Source organism: Geotrypetes seraphini, chromosome 3, assembly GCF_902459505.1.
Source record: "Geotrypetes seraphini chromosome 3, aGeoSer1.1, whole genome shotgun sequence".
In the NCBI taxonomy this organism is placed as follows: domain Eukaryota; kingdom Metazoa; phylum Chordata; class Amphibia; order Gymnophiona; family Dermophiidae; genus Geotrypetes; species Geotrypetes seraphini.
This window is the reverse complement of record NC_047086.1, coordinates 166,730,684-166,754,863: the sequence shown is the minus strand read 5'-3', so window position 1 is coordinate 166,754,863 and position 24,180 is coordinate 166,730,684. Positions and strand designations below refer to the sequence as shown.

The window sequence follows — 24,180 nt, the reverse complement described above, 5'->3', positions numbered from 1 at the left end:
CACATGTCTCATCCCAATTGCACATTCATGACCCAGAAAAATCTAGTTTCCTTTTCTTCTGGATCTTCTTACTGCCCCACTGTTTTCTTTCGGAACCCGCCCCGCCTTCCTCACACAGCACAATGGTCAGGTTCTCCACCCTAAATTTTCCAGCCCTCCTCATAGCTGCATGGAAATAGAAAGGAGCATCCTAGTCATCATTCCAGTCTCCCAGTCAGTGAGATTCTATCAATTTCAATGGTCACATTTTTTTTTTCCACTAGCACACTTCCCAGTATCAACCCCCCCCCCCCTCACATGTTCAATACCACACCTACCTCTTCCATTTGTCGATTGCAGGAATCAAGACACTTTCAGTGCACCTCCACTAATCTGTGATATCGGTCTATCATTTAGTTTAGGTATTTATATGCCACCTATCAAAGTTATCTAAGCGGTTTACAATCAGGTACTAAAGCATTTTCTTTATCTGTTCCACTGGGCTCACAATATATCTGACGTATTTGGGGCAATGAAGGATTGAGTGACTTGTCCAGGGTCACAAGGAGCAGCAAGGGTGCTGAGGCTGTGGCTTTAATCACTACATCACTCCTTCCCAGGGGTTGGAAACCAATATGGTTGTTCATGGTCTACTGAGAACCTAGCAATTGTGTGTCATATGTGCAAGAACTCCTGATTCTGTCACAACACCTTGGGATCTCAGCGTTTTTTTAATCAACTCATGACTGCGCACCCTTTTGATCCACTTGGCACCACTTCTCTCACATACCTCATAAGGATGATAGCTTTTCTCAAAGCTATCACATTGGCAAGAAGAGTAATTGAACTCCAAACACTAGTGACCTCCTATCCTTACACTCAATTTTTTTCTAATTGTGTCCAACTACATATGCACCTGAGATTTCTTCCTGAGGTTGTTTGGAATTCCATCTCAAGCAAACCATTGTTCCACCATCCTTTGTGCCTCCTTTGCATGGCTCTCCAGCAGGTCACCAATTCCATACCTTTGACTCCAGAACAGTGCTACTTTTCTGTCTCAGGAGAACTGCAGCCCTCTACCAATCAGCTTTTTATCACTTACAACTCAGCCAATCCGGGACCTTCAGCCTCCAAACAAACCATTTCCATATAGATTTCCCATTGCATAGAGTTCTGTTATTCAAAAAAAATCAATCATTTCTTGACAGGATTAACACACACCACTTCTAGCAACAGCTTCTTCAGTGGCCCACCTTCATTCAACAGTGATACAGAATATCTGCAAAGCAGTAACCTAGTCCTCAGTTCACACTTTTACTGAACTTTCCTGCTTAGACCAGAGCACAGCACCGATTGTGTGCTTTCAACAATATGTCATCCAGAATCTATTTGCTCCTTGATCTATCACCAACATCCTTTTACAAAGTAGCTAGGGACTCACCTCCATCTCTCCTGCTTGTATTCAGAGTAAGCGAAGTTGCTTACCTGTAATGGAGGTTCTCTATAGACAGCAGGAGAATGCAGCCATACTTCCCCTCTAAGATATATATTTTTCAGCTAGAGACAAAATTGAGTAACAAGGGGAGGAGCCACTGAAGGCAGGAGTCCTGCACATGCTCAGTAAGCCAAAAGCTTACTATTGCTCAGGGAAAGCAATGACACACAGGATCAGTCTGAGGTCTTCACCAACAAGTGTGGCTGCATTCCCTTGTTGTCTACATAACTTTGTTGCCTATTAAACTGGAATAATACTACAATATTGAACACATCAATAACCTCAGTTTAAGATTAATCATCTGAGGATTTACCATATAATTTTAAGAATAACGCAGTTCTTCATTAACTCACAACATATCCAAATTCTTTATTGGTCTAAATTGTATCTTCTGTTGATTAACAATCATAAATTTTAAAACTTTTCCAAAATCTTCATTAGTCACTATGTAATATACAATATTAATCCATATACATTTTATCCATTTGAGTTTCTTTATAGTTCCATCTAACTTATTCTACATTTGTTTGTTGGGATGTTTTTTAAATAGCCAAGAATTTTACATTTTAGAAAAGTGAAAAAAATTAAAATACATGGAAGTATAAAGAAACTCAAATGGATAAAAAATATATGGATTAATGTATTGCACTATGACAAATGAAAATTTTGGTGAAGTTTTAAAATTCATGATTGTTCAGCAGAAGATAAAATTTGGATCGATTAAGAATTTGGCTATATTGTGAGTTAATAAAAAACTAACTTTTCCGTTATAGCTCCATCTTTATGGAACACTATGCCACCTCACCTCTGCCTCGAAAATTCACTCGACAAATTCAAGACTAAACTAAAAACGTTCTTATTCCAAGACGCATACCATAGCGTCTAAATATTTCCTTTCCAACAGTCTGCAAAATAAACATGAACCGCTTTTAAGAAGCGATCTCCATTCCTGGTATTTTATCCTTCTCCCCCTCTTCCTTTAATTAATTTGTTTTTAATGATGTAATTATTAACTTTCCCCTCCCCCTTTCCCCTCAAGCTCATGTTCGTATTTGTAATTTGTCTATTTAATGTTCACATTTCCCCCCCTATAAAAATTTATTTTAACCTTTCATTTTTAGCATTGTAAACTGGCCAGGTGCATGTAGATGGTCGGTATATTAAAATTAAAACTTGAACTACATTACTCTTAGCCAACTGAGGAACCCACTATATAATTTTATCTTAAACTGGGGTTGTTGATGTGTTTAATGTTCCATCATAATAGGACACACATTGATTTTGACAGTTACATGACATGAAAGGGTCTGGGTGCTAACTCTCTCCTCGGGGTTTCACAGCTGAAAGAAAAGGTCCTCCAGAGGCAGCAAGGGAGCTACATTTTAACTGTGGAAGCTGGGAAACAGTTGCTATTGACTGCTGACAGTGAGGCAGAGGCTTCTCTGCAGGCTGAGCTCACTGAGATACAGGAGCGCTGGAAAATGGCCAGCATGCGCTTAGAGGAACAGAAGAAACAACTTGCCTTCTTGCTCAAAGTAAGTGTGCTTTTTCATCCCGCTTCTAAACACATCTAAGATGGTGGCATGGCTCCATTTTAGTTTAGTTTAGAGTTTTTTTGTGAGTGTCCAGAGTATGTCAGCTTTGTTTTAATTCTTATTGAGGTCTATTCCTACTGTGTCTCAAGTGTATATATGCAGGACAGGATTAACCCTTTGGTAGGGCCTATGAAAACAAGTGCTTTAGGCACTTTAATAAAAATTTTAAATTCCTTATCCTGCTAGACGTGTCCACATCAATTGTTTATATTCTCCAATCAGTAGACGGAAGTAAGTTCTGGTGACATCTTTTTTTGAACTTTCACTTTGACGTGAACTTTGCAGTGTCTCTTCGGTATAACACAGGGGTAGGTAACTCCGGTCCTCGAGAACCGTATTCCATTCGGGTTTTCAGGATTTCCCCCAATTAATATGCATGAGATCTATGTGCATGCACTGCTATGCATAGTCATTGGGGAAATCCTGAAAACCTGACTGGAATACGGCTCTCGAGGACTGGAGTTCCCTACCCCTGGACTATAACATATCATTTGGTGTTATATCTTTATTTATTTAATTCATTTTCTATCCCTGTTGTCCCCAAAGAGCTCAGAACGTGTTTCAGGTTAAACATAAATATTATATAGTTAACAGGTTACTATTTGACATAATTACAGAACAAGTTTACAACACAAGGTTGTAACCTAATTTGATACAAACTAGGGGTCTATTACCAACAAATACAGAGTTTCCAGGTAACAATTTGCCATAGTTATATTTTTTTTCTACACAAGTTTTTATCCAAACTAGACACACACTAGGGATCCAGTACCATTACACAAATGTACAGTTTACAGGTTAAATTTGCCATAGTTACAGTGCTAGTCTTTCAATACAAGTTTTATCCTAATATGACACATATTGGGATCTAGTACCAATATACATTTACTATGCATAAGAACCTCCAATAAAATGACCTATAAATATGCACAGGTATGCAGGCTCTATCATCCCAATAGAATGCAGGAGCTCCTGTAGACCTAACTGTATTCTGGCTTTTGATTTCACTTTTTTTCCCCTAACTTTATGCAGCTGAAAAAATGCTGCAAAAGCTCTCTCCTCTACTACTTTTTTTTTTTTTTTTGGCTGTTCCATTTTATGAGGATTCAGAGGAGAGGGGAGCAACAGAGATTCAACCCCACACTGGAAGGGGCTTCCAAGGGTCTGTGCCAGCCACTCAGGGCCTCTGCCCACAAGCAGGGATCCATGTCAAGAGAGCTAAAAGCACCCTAAACTCCACTGGGGAATGGTCTTTGGACAAAACCCAGGAAAAAGACATGGTCACAGGACTCAGCCAGTAAGCCACTAGTTGTAGTCTGGCACTGTGGGAGTCAGGCTGGACCAAAACTAAAAAGCCAGCTGCACCAGTCTAACCTGTATCATATGCTAGAGCTAAATACTGAATAGTACAAGACTGCACCCTCTGTTATACTGGTGTTGTCCAAAGAATAAGCAGAGTGAGCCAGGTCTTCAAATTATATTGGTTACTTTAATGGTAACCAATATAGCACATACAGGACATTGTCTAAGTATGCATGGACTCTACACGGTTTGTGTTTTGGTTAATAAGCCCGCATCAGGAGTCCAGAGTGTCAGTGCTTCAGAAGTTAGTACATGCTCAAATATAAATGGATAGATAAAAACATACATATTCCCGATTACTAAAATCTGGCTTAAAGACAATGATGGAATTACACTAGATATATGTCCCTTAAGCTAGCAAGCTTTAGCAGGCTCCTGTACACACAAAAAAGGAGGAGGAGAACAGTTATTACCTGCCCATGACAAATGAATTACAGAGAAGTAACTTTTTTCATATTCATTACCTCTACTGTAGAAAAAAAAAGCTATTCAAAAGCCTAGCTTTACCAGCTTCTGTTTACTTGGCATTGTTAATTCTCAATGTGTAGTCTAGCAACTTCTGGATTTTGCCTAGCCAAATGACTGAAAGCTTTCATGTCCTGTAGGCCTACTTCATGAATCTTATGTAAGGGCTTCTGAGTGTACTCTTCTTAAGCAAATATCTCACTCTGACAGATGGATCTTTGGGGCAGCCTGATTTACTGCATGCTGAGCCTAATTTTTGAAATGGTACAAGAAATTAATGATCTCTTTTTGCTCTAGGACTGGGAAAAATGTGAGAAAGGGATAGCAGACTCCCTGGAGAAGCTGAGGGCCTTCAGGAAAAAGCTGGCCCAGCCTCTTCCTTATCATCATGATGAGCTGCATGCAGAACAGATTCGTTGCAAGGTAATGCTGGGGTAGCCTTTAATGCTTCACAGGCAGGGCTGGCATAACCTATGGAGTAGGTGAGACTCTGGCCCAGGGCACTGGCGCTAAAGGGTGCCAAACACTCAGCACCTTGATGTCGCCGGCCCATAAGTTAAGCTGTGAGATAGCTCCTCCTTCCTCCAACACTGCTGACTGGTCCCAACAGGATGTGACCTCATAGGCCAGCTGCTGCGAGTGGGGAGGGCCAACGTCAACATCAGAGGGAGGTCCCTCCTCTCTCCTAACACTGCTGCTTGATACTAACTCTGGTTCTTCCTCCTTGCAGATAGAGGTCAATATTCTCAATAGAGAAGGCTAAATAATGGGGTTTACTCCACAATCACACAACACCAAGGAAACTAATTATTCACCAATCCAAACTCCTAGGGGATATACTCACTTGTTCCCAACTCAAAAGGAATTAAATATTAGGGCTCCTTTTACGAAGCTGCGTTAGCAGTTTAACGCGTGTAAAAGTGCGCGCTAATTTGCCGGTCACACTAGCCGCTACCACCTCCTCTTGAGCAGGTGGTAGTTTTTCGGGGGGTTAGCGCGCGCTAAAAAGGTGCGTGTGCTAAAGCCGCTAACACGGCTTCATTAAAGGAGCCCTTAGTTTAGCATGATACTTTTTATTGAACAATCTTATCATGAACTTCTTTTGTGAGCACTTTGCACTTTAACTATTTTTGACACAGTGACGATTTTGGGAGTTTTATCTATTTTTTTATTTTTTATTTTCCTTTTTCCCTGGTGTGAATGTTTGATTAAGATTCAGATGGGACTCTGATTAAATTGATTATATTAAATAGGACTAAATGATGTATGGGGCAGTTCTCATTTAGACCTATGGTCTGGTGCTGGTCCCCATGAGTTACAGCCCGAGCCAATGATCTCTCGTTGTATGCTACGGGCTCATACTGATGTCCATTATTTCAATTTTTCTGTAATAGTCCATTTTTATCTACATTCAAACATTCTCCCCAAGAGATCAAGAGTATTAGCCAATTATAGATTAGATAGCATACATTCTAACATTATCTAACATCTACAAAGAATAGAATACACAGTTTGTTAAAAGGGTGCTAAAGTTTTTTGAGAAATTCAATGGACAATCTAATTACAACCTACAGAGACTTAACTATTGATATGATCCATTGATATAAGCTTTGAAGAGTTGATTTGGGTTCCCTGAGGAAGGGATCAAAATGCAGTCACCTTGGAGCTAAAAGTTCATTGCACTATTATTATTTTTTTCAAGTTCACTGAAGTTTATGAATATTCACTTGACCATGAAAATTTTAAAACATAATTGCAGAAATATATGCAATGATTGGAAGGTAAGGCTATATTTCAGGCTGAGTCTCCGTATAGTCTCAATATCTCTGAGCATATTTTTTACATAGAGCATGTGACATGATGCTCTACTGAATTATTGATAGCATGTCGCTGCAAGGAACAATGACAAAAATATTTTTGCTTTTTTTCAATGTATTCATAACAGCTTAGTTTCCACTGATGTTAGTGTGTAAATGAAAGAACATTATATTCAAATTGTTTTCCTCCAAATACTGTTTCATACATGTCTACTAAAACCTGAAATTCAACCTCTGCCTCAAAGGAGATAGAAATTAAGTATACATGCTAATCTTTAAAGTTGATAACTGCATTAAAAATAACCCTCCCCCATGATAAAGTTACTCAAAGTGAAGAGGATAGTTATCTTGTAATAATCTTACCACCCTCCAATTTGTTTGTAAAATTTTAGCTCCAACGCTCTTAAACACCAAGCCTCCCCCCACTCACAAATGAGGCCAAATCTAGGGTTACCAGATGTCTGGGAAAATCTAGACATGTCCACTTTTTAGGGGACTGTCCAGGGTGCCTGGATGGATTTCCAAAACTCAGCAGTTTGTTTGGGTTTTGGAAGGCTCCAAGCTCAGGGCTACATCTGGAGATCCACTGAGCATGCACAGATGCAATGTGATGACATCACACATATGCGCACATGCTTGTGACATTATCACATCATATCCACGCATGCTCGGAGACCCTCCAGACATGGCATGGACTCAGGGAAGAAGAGACAAGTTGTGTTTGGGGGCGGGACTAGAGGCAGAATGGGGTGGGGCCACATGTCCTCTCTTTTTTAGCACGAACAAATCTGATAACCCTAACCAGACTCCACCCATCAAGAAGCTTCCTAAACAAGCTGATGCACCCTCATTAAAACAATTCCTTTAGCCTCAAAGTAACCTGCTGCCTCCACAGTGAAGGTGACCTGACTTTAACCGTGCTGGATGCTGCTGCCATAACAATGCTTCCCATTTCCTTTAACATTGGGACAACCCACTATTAAAACACCCTGCCCGACATTGAGCCCTCCACTCCAATTTCTCCCACCCCTCCAAAATACATGTGAAAATCAAGCATATATCTATGTTTCTCCTTCTTGACCTAAACATGCCCAGAGGAATGCCTTTAATTGCAAATGAACATACAAGTATATGTTTATTTTCAATGACATTTGACAATGGGAATGAAAATTTGTCTATCCATTGGAGAAGATGAGACATGAAATGAAAATTGCAAAAATTAGGAACGAGGGAGAGGGGAAAACAGCACAGCTTATATTGGAAATAGAGTGAAATGGGTGGGTTTGGCTAAGAACAGATGAAATTTGCAAATGATCCTAGATTTATATTCACAAACAAAGTTTAATTTGCAGATAAAAAAGAAGTGGAACTGTGAAGCCAGGGAGGGTGTGGGCCAGGGGCAAGCACAGCAGGAGAAGAGGTGCTGGGTTAGGGAGTAGAGCTGCTTTTCTCTGCTCTGCCTCAGGCTCACATCCTACCATCCTCCTACCCTGAAAACTTCCTGTAACTACAACATCTCTGTTGCTCTGGCACTGAAAAGAAGTTACAGAACTGTGTTTCAGGCTGTTCCCCCAGAAACTGGAGAATTTACCAGCCTGGAGGGTCAGAGGGAAAGATGATGTCAGATGAAAAAGTAAAATATTCTATGTTTTGATCAAGATGTCTGAAAAATTTGGAATGCTAATGTGGCAAATTCCACAACTTTTCAACTATGAATTTTTCTTGCTTTTCCAAATTTTCATACAGTGTTGCCTTCGTTTCTCACATTGGCCCACTTAATTCCCTTTGTGTTTTAGTTTCTTTTATAAAACCTATGTAGTATGTGTTGACTAAGTCCAGGCCTTCTGTGCTTTCCAGATACTGAGCAGATGAGAAAAGAGAGTAGGCCCCCCTAGGTGTAAGCAGTGACCCCAGTAAAGAAATTCTAGAGGAATTCTGTCAGAGAACTCATTCTAATAAATCTAATGCAATTTTGATGACAAATTCTCCAGTTTTCAAAAGGCTGTTGCTGTGATGTGAAGTGTTGCTGCAGCACTTGCGTAGTGCTGCAAATTAACATTGTACATTTATTTCCTGGTATAGGAGTTGGAGAATGCTGTAGAAGGGTGGACAGATGATCTTGCTCATCTTTCTGTTCTGAAGGAGACATTGTGCACCTATATCAGTGCTGATGATATATCAGTTCTGAAGGAACGCATTGAACTGCTGCAGCGACAGTGGGAAGAGCTGTGCCATCAGGTAAGCTTGCTCAAGAGCTGGTACTAACTGCTAAGGCTGAAATCTGTTCCTTATAGCATCTACTGTATTATTAACTTGCCTCAGTGTGGTATCATACGACCATGTGTCTCCTCTTTTAAAAGCACTTCACTGGCTTCCAGTCCGCTTCAAAGTTCAATTTAAATACGCAATTATAACATTTTAAATTTTACATGGAATTTTTGCGCCTTTGGTTTCCATTTCTTTTAAATTTTTTTATAAAATCAAGAACTTCTCAGATATACAAACTGTCTTTTCCTTTTCGTAAAAGAATAAAATCTCTGAGTTATATTCCTCGATCTTTTGCATATGTTTTCATATCTATTTTGAATGAAATGCCTGCTGAGATTAGAATGCTTCCATTTCTCCCAATCTTTAGAAAATCTTTAAAAACACGTTTTTTCAGTTATTCTTATTGAGGATGTGGATTATGTTACGATGACTTTATTAGACCCGCTAGTGAGATCTGACACTTTTTATCAAGTATCTTTATGTAAACCGAGTCAAGTTTCTAATTTAGAAGATGACCCAGTATATAAACCCAAGGATTAGATTAGGTAACTAGCTGCCCCACAATTTTCTGTTGGGAGCAACCAGCAGATTGTCTTCTATTGAAAGGAATCTGTTCACTACAGCTGTCTGATTTGGAGACATAGAAACATGACGGTCTTGAATTCAGACACAGTCTCTTTTTCCACCACCTCTTCCGGGAGACTGTTCCATGCAACTACCATCCTTTCCATAAAAAAGTATTTTCTCACTAGGTTGTCAGTGATAAGTGGAGTAATTAGCAGGTATGACATCATTTTGTATGCTCAAGTAGCACTTATAAAATTGCTCCAAAATGTACACAAAATTGCTCCAAAATGTACATAAAAATAAGTGATAGGAAAACTAAGGCCCATTTTACATTGGATATTGAGATCAGAACTGAGATGTCCAAGTTAGGATACGCTCATATGCAGCAGAATTTTACAAAAGACCCTGCTGAATATGAATCCTTTTGTACATTATGAAGATATGGAAGAACGCACATGTATTTCTTGGTACATGCAGCAGAAATAGCCATTTTAGAAATGTTCATGTGGAAGAAATAAGAGGCAGCTTGCACAAGTAGCCTGCCCATTTCAGAAACCTGTATGTGAAAGGGTTCTCTGTTAACTTTCTTTCATTTTGGAGGTGGAAATAAAGAACAGAAGAATCCCTTGTGTGAAACCCTGGTAGAAATGATCACATTTTAAAAATCTGTCCATGCCTCTGTACTGGTGCAAAACTTGACAGGAACATTTTTTCCAATATACGTTATCTTTATTTCTATTATAAGATGGGGAGTACATATATAGATTTTTGGCCCACCCAAACTATGCCCCCGCCACAGCCTTCTGAAAATTTTGCATGATGTAGGCCACGTGGAAGACAATAACTTTCTAAAATTGCCATCAGATCACTTCTAAACTTCAGAAAAGCTATAAAAATCTAACTCTTTGCCTAGCCCTACTCATTCAACTTCAACCTGTTTTTCCCTCTTCCTCCATATCTGTCCCTGCGGAATCCACTATAGAATATCGCTAAATCAACTGATCCTCGTAGGTTTAGGCCATCCAGATATAAACAATGCCCACAAACAGAATATCATGGTAGCCAAATTATCTCAGATATCACACAAAAAAATTAGCAACTAACTGGGATAATTTGCAACTGGGAAATCAGTTAAACAAAGTGTGGAGAAAAAAGACTCGGATATACCTGCACCCTCCCATTACCAAACTCTGCTTTTCAAAAAAACTATACAACCTTCTTATTCCCCCCCCCCCTTGTTTCCTCCGCCTTCCACACAAACTACCAACTAACCTCCCCCTTCTACTTGTATCCCCCCTCTGACCCTATCACGAAACCAACCCTATCACGAAACCAACCCTAAACCTCTTCTTCCCTTCTATTCAACACCCTTACTCTGTAATTCCCTTGCATCCACTATATAAGCGTCCCCTGCATCTACTGTGTAATCATCCCCTAAAAGGCAACTTCTTGGCAATGTCCAGCTATCTTATATGGTAAATTGTAACTTCCTGGAAATGTCCAGCCTCCTTATACTGTTATTTGTAAATTCCTGGAAATGTCCAGCTATCTTACTCTGTAATCCGCTTAGAACTGCAAGGTACAGGCGGAATAGAAGTCACTAATGTAATGTAATATAAGGGTAGGGGCAAAAAATACCATCCTGTGTCAGAAAAAAACTCCACAAAGACCGATACACCAGTAGCAGATCTAAACCCTGATTTCAGACATAAATAAATTAAGCAAGGGGAGGAAAAAAAAAAAATAATAATAAGGCAAACTTATTTTGACTCAGACGCTCCTCATATAATTTTCCAACATTCACTACTTGTCAAAAATACCCTTGACAGGGAAATCACTGATTCGCCTTTGCTGCCATTTCTTTCAGAGTAGAGCTGGTGGTTTGAGCAGGACTCCCTTCTGACGCAACAAAGGCGAAACATAACCTCTCTAGGAAACAACCCCCTCTTTTATTAGGGCATACTTGCCGATTTAGCATGCGCTAAACTCAAACACGTTCATAGAATATAATGACCGGTCAATTCTTATAATATGCGTAGACAAAGGGGGGTGCAGTAGTAATCCAGAATTATGACGGCATGCATGAACTATTTGAAAATTAATGGACCAACATATTTCACAAGAGTGTTGGAGTGTAAGGGCTCCTATCTCTAAACTGCCTTTAATTTGTGATAAAATGTGTGGGGTTTTGTTTTTTTTTAATTCTTTATTCATTTTTAAAATCTTACAACAAGTGAATTACACATAATAAAACAATTTTCATATATCACTTGTATTTACATTCAAATATTCCTATATACTATAAAAAATACCCCCTTTTTCCCAATAATCTTATTCCATATGATAAATATTCCCATCCCAATCCCACCCCATGTGCTAAGATATCTGATGATTTTTTTTTTTTTTTTTTTAAATGTGTGTTTTACTGAATGTTTATTTATGAAATAATTGGAAAAAATTGAGAAGATATTTAAAAAAAAATTATTATAAGAGAATTAATATAGTTTGAAATCTAAGAAAATAGCTTCTTTATAATCTGATGTGGAGCTATTACTTAAGTGTGGTGAGTCCCGAATAGTAAAATAGTTGGTTTACCAAAACTAATACTGTATTTAATAATAATAAAAAAAATACATATGTTCTTTCAATAAGATAGGTGCTTTCACCCTCAACCCAGGCACCTGTTAGAAAATTAATCTCATAGTGCTTTGAACACAATAAAAAATCTCTTGAAATTTAGATGGAGGTTTCTTTCACTGTATTCACCTGAGGGTTCTAAATGTCTTGTTATATTAACACGAACTGTTTTTCTTTAAATTTCTGCATATTATATTTCCTCTCCAAGAATTCTCTTTCTTGTTTGCACACACAAATTAGGTCTTATGCCTGGAGCTGCTGTATTTAGTCTAGCATTGTAAGCATATGTTGTGGCATTTCCATTATTCAGCTCTGCCAACAAACCCACGTTATGACTGATGCTATGATAGAATGTTTACCTTGCTACATTCAATCATTTCTCAAACCATGATTTAGCAAAATTTAACATCAGATACTGTTCCTTCTAATGATTAACAGCGGGATCTGGATAGCTCCTACTACCCTCCCTTGCCACCCCTACCCAACATTTCCCTCAAATAACTCATAGACCACACCATTGTTTGGCATAAATAGCCGCAGCTCAATTTATTAATAAACAGGAATAATTTTGCATAAATTAACATTCACAAGCATTAACTTCCATATAACAAATCAGCAGCTCCTCCCGAGCTATCCGGTGTACCCATCAACACATTTTCCCTCGACCCCGCCATGAACAGCAAGAGTCTGAGGGGTGGCATGACCTCATGCCCCATTAACTGATTCAGTAGACCCCCGGGCACGGCTCCCCGCCGGCCCACCGCTCATCGCCGGATGAGCCCCAGCACCCAGTAGCTCGGGAGCCCCGCCAACCCGAGCTACAAAACCACCACTAGAGGGTGGGTGGGCGGGAAAAAAAGCCGCCCTGGAGGACTCAGAAAAAGAAGTCCTCCAAGGTCCCGACTTTAAGAATCCTCCGCAGCCACGCCCCCTAGCAACCACCAATCGCGCATCCAATTCGACGCGACCCGACTTCCCCATGACTCTGCCCTCCCCTTTTTCTCCCCGTGAACTACTCTACCCATGGGCACCTAGGGCTCCCAGCCCCGTGTTATTTTTCGCCATTCGAGACAAGCTCTCTGGCTACATTTAACAGCGGGATCTGGATAGCTCCTACTACCCTCCCTTGCCACCCCTACCCAACATTTCCCTCAAATAACTCATAGACCACACCATTGTTTGGCATAAATAGCCGCAGCTCAATTTATTAATAAACAGGAATAATTTTGCATAAATTAACATTCACAAGCATTAACTTCCATATAACAAATCAGCAGCTCCTCCCGAGCTATCCGGTGTACCCATCAACACATTTTCCCTCGACCCCGCCATGAACAGCAAGAGTCTGAGGGGTGGCATGACCTCATGCCCCATTAACTGATTCAGTAGACCCCCGGGCACGGCTCCCCGCCGGCCCACCGCTCATCGCCGGATGAGCCCCAGCACCCAGTAGCTCGGGAGCCCCGCCACAGGACTGTAAACATACAGGCCCCCCCCCCCCAATAAAGGGAGCTGCGGCTGTCAACATAAGGCCAGGACCCTCTCACAACCCGATGAAAAATCATCGAGGAGAAGATCCCAACCCACTGCCGACAAATGAACCCCGTCCGTGTGAAACAAACCGGTGCAAGATATATCCACCCACTCATGCAACAATTGCAGACCCCCTTGACTAACTACCCACTTACCCACTTGTCTATTCAATTTCGACAATCCCCGGGTCCAACGCCTAGACGCCAGACAACGGGGGCGGGGCACTATGTCTGACCACATCAATAAAACCCCAGGAAACCAATCCAAAACAACTCTGAGGTCGTCCCTGATGAGATTCACTAAGTCCTTTCCAGAACAGGCATCCACATCGTTCCCCCCAAGGTGCAACAACAGCAAATCAGGATGTCGAGGACGCGAACGAAGGCGCTCAAGCAACGTCAGCAATTGACTCCAGCGCATTCCTCGCTGACCCCACCAAGATACATGCAGTCCCCGATGACTGAGTCCCAAATGACGACCACCTGGACGGATAGCAGCTCTCTCCGCCGCCCAGTGTATATAGGAGTGGCCAACAATCCACAAGGAATAAGAACGATCACTGGAACCTGCAAGAAAAACAAGAACAACTAACCAACCAGAACACAAACAACAAACATACACCCGAGACCTTATGAAGCGCCCCGCCCCAAATTCAATACACAAGAAGACCCTTCTCGACGAATGTACCCCCGAAAAGCATCAGAAGCCCAACGCCCTAACCTCTGTATGCCCTCCCTAGATATGCCGGCCATACTTGCACTCGTAGCCGCTCCAATCCGAAAAGAATGAGTCCCGTAAGCCGTTGGGTTCTCTCCACAGCGACTCAATGCCAGACGTAACACCGCCTGAAACTGATACCGCGTAAGCAGAGCCCCTTGAGCGTGAACAAACAAGGCGGAACTCCCGACCGGACGAAGCTCCAAAAAAGCTCGCATCTGAGTAACCGGACACGAACGACAAGCAGCTACTGAATGCAAAACTACCCAATGCCCCCGTGCACTCTGATCTGTCTTGGAGCTCACTATAAGTAGCCGTACCATCGATGCCTGAAGCCGAACATGCTGAACCAACAGTCCTCGCGAACCTAAGCGAGCCAAAGGACTCACCAACAGCTCGCTCACCCGCAACGCACCAAAAAATGCGATGGCAAAAGCAGCCTGAAACAGACAAATTTCATAAGGCGAACTAGCCACCTCCACCAACGCATCCATTAACCGAAGGAGCAACTCATGCGTGATGGGCAACCGCGTGTCCCGAGAACAGGGGCGCACCCGCCCCATCGCTCGCAGCATGCGCTGTACCAAAAATCCGGAAACGGGGCAAGCCCAACCCAACGCTCTGCAAAAGAATGAAAAGCCTGCTAAACAACTGCGAACCACACCTCTAGATGTATGAGCCTGAAACGACGACAGCACGAAATCCGCTAACAAGGATTCGGCCACATCACCTGGGCACCAGCCACGCTCAGCCAAAAAGGTTGCCACCAAACGAAAACCCGCAGCATAATGGGACCACGTAGAATCCGCTACTGACAAGCGGAGCATTTCCCATATTCCTTCCTGACCAGGTTCCATAAATGAGCTGGCATCGGCGAACCTTCCACCCGAGCATCCGGAGCCAACTGTCGAAACTGTAAAAAATTGAAACGAGACAAGGCATCAGCAATTCCATTCTGCAAACCTGGAACATGACGCGCCCGTATATACAAATTCAACCGCAAACAGCGCAATACGAGCTCTCGCATCAACGAATTTACCGCCAGACAACGCGCCGCTTGTTTATTAACTACTGCGACCACCCCCAAGTTATCGCACCAAAAAACGACCCGCCGATTACACAACACATCTGCCCACAACTCACAAGCCACCACGAGAGGAAACAACTCCAATAACGTGATATTTTTAGTAATACCCGAGCTTACCCATTCCGCCGGCCACCGTTCTGCACACCAGGCACCGCGACAGAAAAGACCAAAACCTACGCCTCCCGCAGCATCAGAGTACAACTCCAAATCCAAACTAGACACTGTAGGCGCCTGTATAGGCACCGTTCCATTAAATTCATGTAAGAAACGTACCCACATACGCAAGTCCGCACGAACTCCAGCCGAAAGTCGTAAAAAATGTCTACGGTCACGCACCCCAGAAGTGGCCGCAGCCAGCCTCCGGGAAAACGCACGACCCATAGGTAACACTCTACAAGCGAAATTAAGTGAGCCCAGCAAAGACTGAACAATATGCAAAGTCGATTTAGGAGCCACCAACACCCGCTCAATGAGCTCCACCAACTGTCGAACTTTCATCTCCGGAAGACGTGTAACCATGGCTTCCGTGTCTAGCTCTATCCCCAAAAACACTAAAGAGGTAACCGGACCCTCGGATTTGTCCCCCGCTAACGGAACACCAAACTCAGCTGACAATTCCTCAAAAGCTCGCTTTAAATTCCCACAAACCATGCTGCCACCTGCACCCACAAATAAGAAGTCATCCAAATAGTGTACCACTGAAGCAATCCCTTCCCGCTGCACTAATACCCAATGCAAGAACGAACTGAACTTTTCAAAATACGCACACGAAATGGAACAACCCATCGGCAGACAACGATCATAAAAGTACAAACCGTCAAACCGAAAACCCAACAATGGAAACGACTGTGGATGAATCGGCAACAACCGAAAGGCCGATTCGATATCAACTTTAGCCAAAAGGGCTCCTCGTCCTGCCTCCACTATCAACCGCAACGCACAGTCAAAGGATGCATACCGAACAGAACACAAGTCTCGTGGAATGCCTTCATTAACCGAATGACCTAAAGGTCGAGACAAGTTATGGATAAGACGAAACTGCCCAGGCACCTTTTTAGGAATCACCGCCAAAGGCGAAATAATCATCTGAGCAAAAGGAGGCTCCCTAAAAGGACCGGCAATACGTCCTAACCGCATTTCCTCCGATAACTTGGCTTGAACAACGCACCGCAACTGAAAAACCGAGGAGGCATTCTGAACCCGCCCCCTAACCAAAGACCCCTGAAAAGGAATAACAAAACCGGAAGTAAAACCCGCTTCTAAAAAGGCAGCCGCCTCCGGTGGCTTAAACTTCCTAAGCCAAGGACGCATCGCCCCAATACGAATAGGAGTCGGTAACCACACCCCAATATCACTTCCCCGTTCCCCCTGGAGCACTGCCACTCCTCTTTGGACACTTGGGGGCTGCATGCGCCTGTCCACAGACTGAGCAGGCATGTCTAAATTTACAGTCGGTGAAAGGGCAGCTGGACTTATTAAATTTCCAACACACGTCCGACCCAGCAGCGGACCCTCCACCGACTCCCCCTCGAAAAGGCCGCCCTCCGCTAGCGGAGCCGGGAGCAACCTTACTAACCTGATTAGTCAAAGACTTAGACGCCATGTGAGTGAGCCACAGATTCACATCCTGGGTACCCCACGACATAAACCTGTTCTCCTCCATTTTGTCTCGAAAAGCCTCGTCATAATTTAACCAGGCCCAACCGCCAAACCTCTGATACGAATCCAAAACCGAATCAACATAGGACAACAATAAACCATAGTCCTGTGGATTCGCTCTCCCCCAAACGCTTGCCAGCCGCAAAAAGGCCCGCACCCAATTAAGAATTGACCGCGCCACTGGGAAAGGTTTCGTCTCCTTTCGATCTTTCTTGGATTTTTTAGAACCCCGTCTGTGAGCCCTGCCCTCTAACAAACGAAAGATATCTACGCAAGACCGCCGTCGTATCTTTCGACGCAAAGAGCGAGGCACCCGTTCCCAAAGCTCGGACAAAGCAACTAAGGCAGGAGCCCCACGTACACCACTCGAAGAACCCGAAAAATCACCACCCGCAGAAATCTCACCCCCGCCTGCATGCACTTTAGACGATGCGGACGAAGTGGACGAAGTGGACGAAGAAGACCCCGTCGACGATGAAGACGACTCGCCCCGCCGCCTTCTACGCTTGCCTTTTTTCCCGCGCGCTTTACCCGCAAGAGCAGCCTGAGCAGGCGCCACATTACCCTGTGCAGAAGATCCTTGGTCTCCAACTCCACTGGAAGAGATGCCGCTGACAGCAGTCCCACTCAACGAAACAGGTCCTGAAGCCGAGACGCCCCGAACAGCAACCCCAGGCAAGGAAGACGAAAGATGAGAAGGTCCAGCAGCGCCACCGCCAGCAGCTACCATACCACCGAGCGCCGAGCTGCGCTCCGATCCGGAACCACCAGGCCGCTCCGATGTACCTGCAGCTCCCACGTCCAATACGCCAGGATCACGACCACCAGGAAGAAAAGCAGGCACCTGCGGAGACCAAGAAAACAAAGAGGCAGGACCAGGCAAAATACTCCCAGCAACACCCATAGGGACTCCCCAGCTGGCACCAAAACTGCAACTGGGCACAGGACCCATAGCCATAGGGCCAACGGAACTCCCCCCCCCATTGAGAAACTGAGGGCCCAACTCCGCTAACGGAAGACCCGGGACCCCAGGAAGGAGAACCCCAACCCGGACCCCAACCCCCAGGAAAAACCCCAGCCCAAGACAAAGGCACTCCCCCTGCAGGAGCAGCCCCATGGCTGAAACAATCCAGCCCTCTACCCACATTAAAAACATGTGGAGACCCACAGGGTTCTGAATTACCCATCCCGCGAATCCCACTAGCAGCAGCCACATCCCGAATTGGTCCTAAACCCCCATCTGCTCCTATATGAGCCGAAGAAGCAGCATCCCTGGACACCGAAACCCTCCCACTCGATTCAAACGGCGCAGAGACGACACATGGCGCCTCAGGCAAAAAAGCCGTTACTGAAGCCCCGCCCATGCGCGAAACAGACGAGCTGCGGCCGGCCGAAACAGCCCCACACGGGCTGGACGACGACACCGCCTGCAATCTAGCCTTACCCCCAGAAACCCCTACTGATCCCGCGCTCCCCCGACTCCCTTCCAAACCGGCTATGGCCATAGCCGACAACGCGGCAGTTTTTGAACGGCGCACCGGCCGAACCCTCTCCTCTCCAGTGCCCCGACCCACCTGCTGCGCTGGCTCATCAGAAAACGAGTCGCCAGCAAGGATGGAGATTTCAGCGACGTCTCCCTCCGCCCCGACCTCCAACAAACCGCCAGACTCCATGACGCCCCGCACAGTCGAGCAAGACCCAGCACCTCACCAGCAACCGCCGACGCGAACCAACACCAGCGCTCAGCAACCGCCGCAAAAAAGCCGCCCTGGAGGACTCAGAAAAAGAAGTCCTCCAAGGTCCCGACTTTAAGAATCCTCCGCAGCCACGCCCCCTAGCAACCACCAATCGCGCATCCAATTCGACGCGACCCGACTTCCCCATGACTCTGCCCTCCCCTTTTTCTCCCCGTGAACTACTCTACCCATGGGCACCTAGGGCTCCCAGCCCCGTGTTATTTTTCGCCATTCGAGACAAGCTCTCTGGCTACATTATTCCTACCATCAGTGTGTGTTCAGGCAAGTAATTTGTTGCTGTGCTGCAATACTACAGGAAGCATTCTTCATACAGCGTTAGGACAGTCTTCTGGTAGTTTGTACCCATGCACTTCGTACCAGTTTTCACAATTCATGGCTTACTTTTGCTTTGAACTTTTGCCCCATTTTTACAGAGGCTTTTTAAAATAAAAAATTATGCGTCTAGATTTAAAATTGCCACCTGCGGGACTCGTTTTTATAAAAAGGCAACGATGTGAGAAGTCTAAATGATCCTAAAGTTTATAAAACGGACATCAGAACAAGCCCCAATAGAGCCTAAATGCTGGTGAACACCTTTACCCCTGCTCTGAAGCAGCTTAAATGTATATGTGTACTTATATATTTTATATGGAGGAGTGCAGTGGCCTGAGATCCTGGGGAATTGGGTTCAGTCCCCACTGCAGCTCATTGTGACTCTGGGCAAATAACTTAACCTTCCAATGCCCCGGGTACAAAATAAGGATCTGTATATAATATGTAAATTGCTTTGATTGTAACCACGGACATGCAGTATATCAAATCCCATCCCCTTTCCCTTTATAAAATATGCATATACATCACAACTCCATCCCTCCTCCACCCGAACAATGCCCTCAAAACACCTAGTACATGTTTCACACATGTAACTATGTACTAGAATGTGCAGTCAGAAAAATTTTTTGTGTCATTTCCCTTATCATTTCTGGGAGTGTTTATGTTCAGTCGTCATGGGAGCAATCTCGTTAAGAGTGCATACTCTTCTGAAAGAGCATATACCATTTGCAAAAAAGATGCACTCTTTCAGAATAATGTACAGTTTGTGCATGTGCACTCTATCAGGAAAGATGGTCCTCTCTTTGCAAATACAGTAAAACCTTGGTTTGCGAGCATAATTTGTTCCAGAAGCATGCTTGTAATCCAAAGCACTCGTATATCAAAGCAAATTTCCCCATAAGAAATAATAGAAATGCAGACAATTCGTTCCACAACCCAAAAACTTTAATACAAAATACTATACGTACTTGTATTGCAAGACCTCGCTCATTTAGAACAGTCACTACACTCCCGCAGCATCAGAGAGAGAAGAACCATCGGCTCAGTTGTGATGATGTGACGCATGTATACTGTATGTACTTGCATTGCAAGACATTGCTTGTATATCAAGTTAAAATTTAATCTAATGTTTTGCTTGCGAAACACTTGCAAACCAAGCTACTTGCAATCCAAGGTTTTACTGTATTTTATTTATTTATTGGAATTTATTTAACTGCCTTTATGAAGAGATTTGCACAAGGCAGTGTACAGAAGGTATAATTCAATATAGAACTTTTAATTTTGTCAACAGCATAACAGTGATAAAAAGACCAAATATAAACATAAATACAATGAATGAGGTAGAGTTAAAATCAGTAAATTGAAACTTAATAACAGGATTACCATGAATCAAAAATATACTTATTAACAGCACTGAAATTCAAATGAGAGAGCGATAATACATACTAAAAGAGAGACTTATGAAGCATCTAATAAGCACAAATCAGAACATTCAAATAACATAGATATGACGCTAATGCTTTTCTATAATACAGCTTATCCTATAGCTGAGGGGTCAAATGCAGATATTAGATGGAGGTAAGATGGGTTGTACAACATGTGTTGGGTTAAACAGATGGGAAGCTAAACTCAAGACAAGTTGTTTATATAGTTAAACAAGGTATAATGAACTGAGTCACTCTGGAGTAGGTTTAACAACCTTTGTTCCAGATTTGTCCTGGTCTTAATCCTTCTCTATTATTTTTCCTATTGAAAACACAGTGAAATTTTTCGTTGATAACTTTGTGGTGGTAACATTTGATCACTGTGCTCCCTAGCATGTACCATATATACTCAAATATAAGTCAATCTGAATATAAGTCGAGACCTCTTTTTCCCCCAAAAAAGGAGGAAAAATGGTTGACTCGAATATAAGTCAGGTGGCTTAATATTCAAGTGCCCTGCCTTGCCAGGCACTGCACCCAGCACCCTTCCCTCCCTCCCCTGTCAGGCATTACACCCAGCCCCTTTCCTTCCTTCCCTCCCCCATCAGACACTGCACCCCGCCCCAGCCTCATACCTCTGGTGGAGGTGCAGCAGGCAGGAGCAAACTTTCCAAGTTTCTGTCCCACTGTTAACAGGCTGCCGTGAGTGTCTTTGGCCGCTGAGAAGCACAAGCAGGCGCGCGATTTGGCGCTGCTTCTCAGTGGTGAGCGGCTTCCTTAATGGCTCCCGCGAATTCTCACGAGCCATTAAGGAAGCCACTCAGCACTGAGCAGCAGCACCAAATCGCGTGTCTGCTTGTTCTTCTCAGCGGCCAAAGACACTCACAGCAGCCAGTTAATTACAATAATTTTGGCTCAAATATAAACCAGGACCCCCCCATTTTTGGGCCCCAAAATCCCAGTTTATATTTGAATATATACGGTATATTTCTGTCGCTCTTTGAAGAAGGTGGAAGCCACAACAGGAAATGTGCTGTCTGTTCTGTGTATCTTAAAAGTTTTGAGTTTGAAAGCAGTAGAAGTTCCTTCCTGGTCAAACAGGTATAAGGTCTGTCTTTTCAGTCGAGGTGGGATGAGCAGCCAGCAGTGGTAAAGCTCAGCGCATCATTTGTCATAAACTGGATTCTGTGGTGCCTTGCAGTTACTATATTTCAAAACATCTGTGTAACAGGTATTCATCTATAACAGTGGTCTCACACTCAAACCCTTTGCAGGGCCACATTTTGGCTTTGAAGGTACTTGGAGGACCTTTGAAAAAATAATTAATGTCTTATTAAAGAAATGACAATTTTGCATGAGGTAAAACTCTTTATAGTTTATAAATCTTTCCTTTTGGCTAAGTCTTAATAATAATATTGTCATTTATAGCTAAAGAGACATGTGATCAAGAAACTGTTTTATTTTACTTTTGTGATTATGATAAAGATACTGAGGGCCTCAAAATAGTACCTGGTGGGTCGCATGTGGTCCCTGGGCCGCGAGTTTGAGACCACTGATCTATAATTAATGCTGGTGGCATAAGCAAGACATGCTGTTCATGCACTCAGACAGAACATTTGCTATATTCTCTTACTTTTATTTGGCAGTTCTGTGCAGCTCCCTATGCTAATTTCTTTTCATGTCCTTGGGAGTGTCAACGTCTGTATTTATTTTAGAATTGCTAAAAATGAAATACAGCATCTTCTTTTTTTTTTTTTTTTTTTTTTGCTGCTTTACAACTACAGCCTGCAGTTAGATTGCTTCCTGTCAAAAATCTTGCTCAGTGTTTGATACTTTCTGCTTCCTAGCACAGCCCCCTGCAGCACCCAAGAAATTTAGCATTCATTTTGAGATATTTTTCTTCCCGAAAATATAAGATACTCGATGTGAATAGTTTGGCTTTTCTACAGTACAGTTTAGTAAATAGCAATAATGCCCAAGTTTTCTAAAGGTGGTTTTTTGAAACAGGAAGTTTAAAATACATGTGCAAACATTGAATAACGTTAAAGTTTCTTTCATAAGCACACAGCTTCACTGCATATACATGTATTTAGACTGACAGTGCTGAGGGCTAAATGATTTTCTGTTTTTTTGGTCTTAGAGGCTTCAAAGCATAGCTCCAGATAAGGAGACAAGAGGCTAAACTGCTCACAAATTACTTCCATCTCTGTTTACACATTCCCCTCCATATTTGTGGGTTCAGAACTCGCAACTTCAGTTATTCGTGATTTTCATCTGGGTGACCCACCCCCACCTCCCGGACCATTCCACATACATGCTTTTTAAAACCTGCTGGTCTAGCAGTGAAGCGGGGCAGGAGCTATCTTCCTGCGCTCTTGCCCTGTGCAGAACTGGGAACATAGTAACATTACATAGTAGATGACGGCAGATAAAGACCCAAATGGTCCATCCAGTCTGCCCAACTTGATTCAATTTAATTTCTTTTTAATTTTTTGCCTTCTTAGCTATTTCTGGGCAAGAATCCAAAGCTCTACCCGGTACTGTGCTTAGGGTCCAACTGCCAAAATCTCCGTTAAAACCTACTCCAGGCCATCTACACCCTCCCAGCCATTGAAGCCCTCCCCAGCCCATCCTCAACCAAAAGGCCATATACAGACACAGACCGTGCAAGTCTGCCCAGTACTGGCCTTAGTACTGGTCTTAGTTCAATATTTAATATTATTTTCTGATTCTAGATCCTCTATGTTCATCCCACGCTTCTATGAATTCCGTCACCACTTTCTTCCCCACCACCTCTCTCGGAAGTGCATTCTAGGCATCCACCACCCTCTCCGTAAAGTAGAATTTTCTAACATTGCTCTTGAATCTACCACCCCTCAACCTCAAATTATGTCCTCTGGTTTTACCATTTTCCTTTCTCTGGAAAAGATTTTGTTCTACGTTAATACCCTTCAAGTATTTGAACGTCTGACTCATATATCTCCTGTCCCTCCTTTCCTCTAGGGCAGGGCTACCCAAGTCCAGTCCTCAAGATCTACTGGCAGGCCAGGTTTTCTGGATATCTACAATGAATATGCATGAGAGAGATTTTCCTGCACTGCCTTCTTGGTATGCAAATCTCTCTCATGCATGTTCAATGTGGATATCCAGAAAACCTGGCCTGCCAGTAAATCTCGAGGACCGGACTTGGGCAGCCCTGCTCTAGGGTATACATATTTAGGGCTTCCAGTCTCTCCTCATACCTCCTATCATTTTCGTCACCCTCCTCTGGACCGCTTCAAGTCTTCTTACGTCCTTCGCCAGATACGGTCTCCAAAACTGAACACAATACTCCAAGTGGGGCCTTACCAATGACCTGTACAGGGACATCAGCACCTTCTTCCTTCTACTGGCTACACTTCTCTTTATACAGCTCAGCATCCTTCTGGTAGCAGCCACCATCTTGTCACACTGTTTATTCGCCTTTAGATCTTCGGACACTATCACCCCAAGGTCCCTCTCCCCGT

The 24,180-nt window shown here is 43.3% G+C and overlaps 2 protein-coding genes across 2 annotated transcripts in view; one reads left to right on the top strand and one right to left on the bottom strand.

Annotated features, from left to right (window-relative positions):
- The window catches only part of SYNE1 (spectrin repeat containing nuclear envelope protein 1), a 994,076-nt gene that overhangs the window by 826,879 nt on the left and 143,017 nt on the right, over positions 1–24,180 (top strand). Inside the window, exons 123-125 of the mRNA XM_033936910.1 lie at positions 2,815–3,009; positions 5,194–5,319; positions 8,796–8,951. Coding sequence (XP_033792801.1) covers positions 2,815–3,009; positions 5,194–5,319; positions 8,796–8,951 — 477 coding nt within the window. The remainder of the gene's footprint in view (positions 1–2,814; positions 3,010–5,193; positions 5,320–8,795; positions 8,952–24,180) is intronic.
- Positions 13,339–18,122, bottom strand: LOC117356939. Its single transcript, XM_033936911.1, has 2 exons — positions 17,746–18,122; positions 13,339–14,284 (listed from the first exon to the last, which is right to left on the bottom strand). The coding sequence occupies exons 1-2, from the start codon at positions 18,083–18,085 to the stop codon at positions 13,707–13,709; spliced, it is 918 nt and encodes a 305-aa protein (XP_033792802.1). The 5' UTR covers positions 18,086–18,122; the 3' UTR covers positions 13,339–13,706.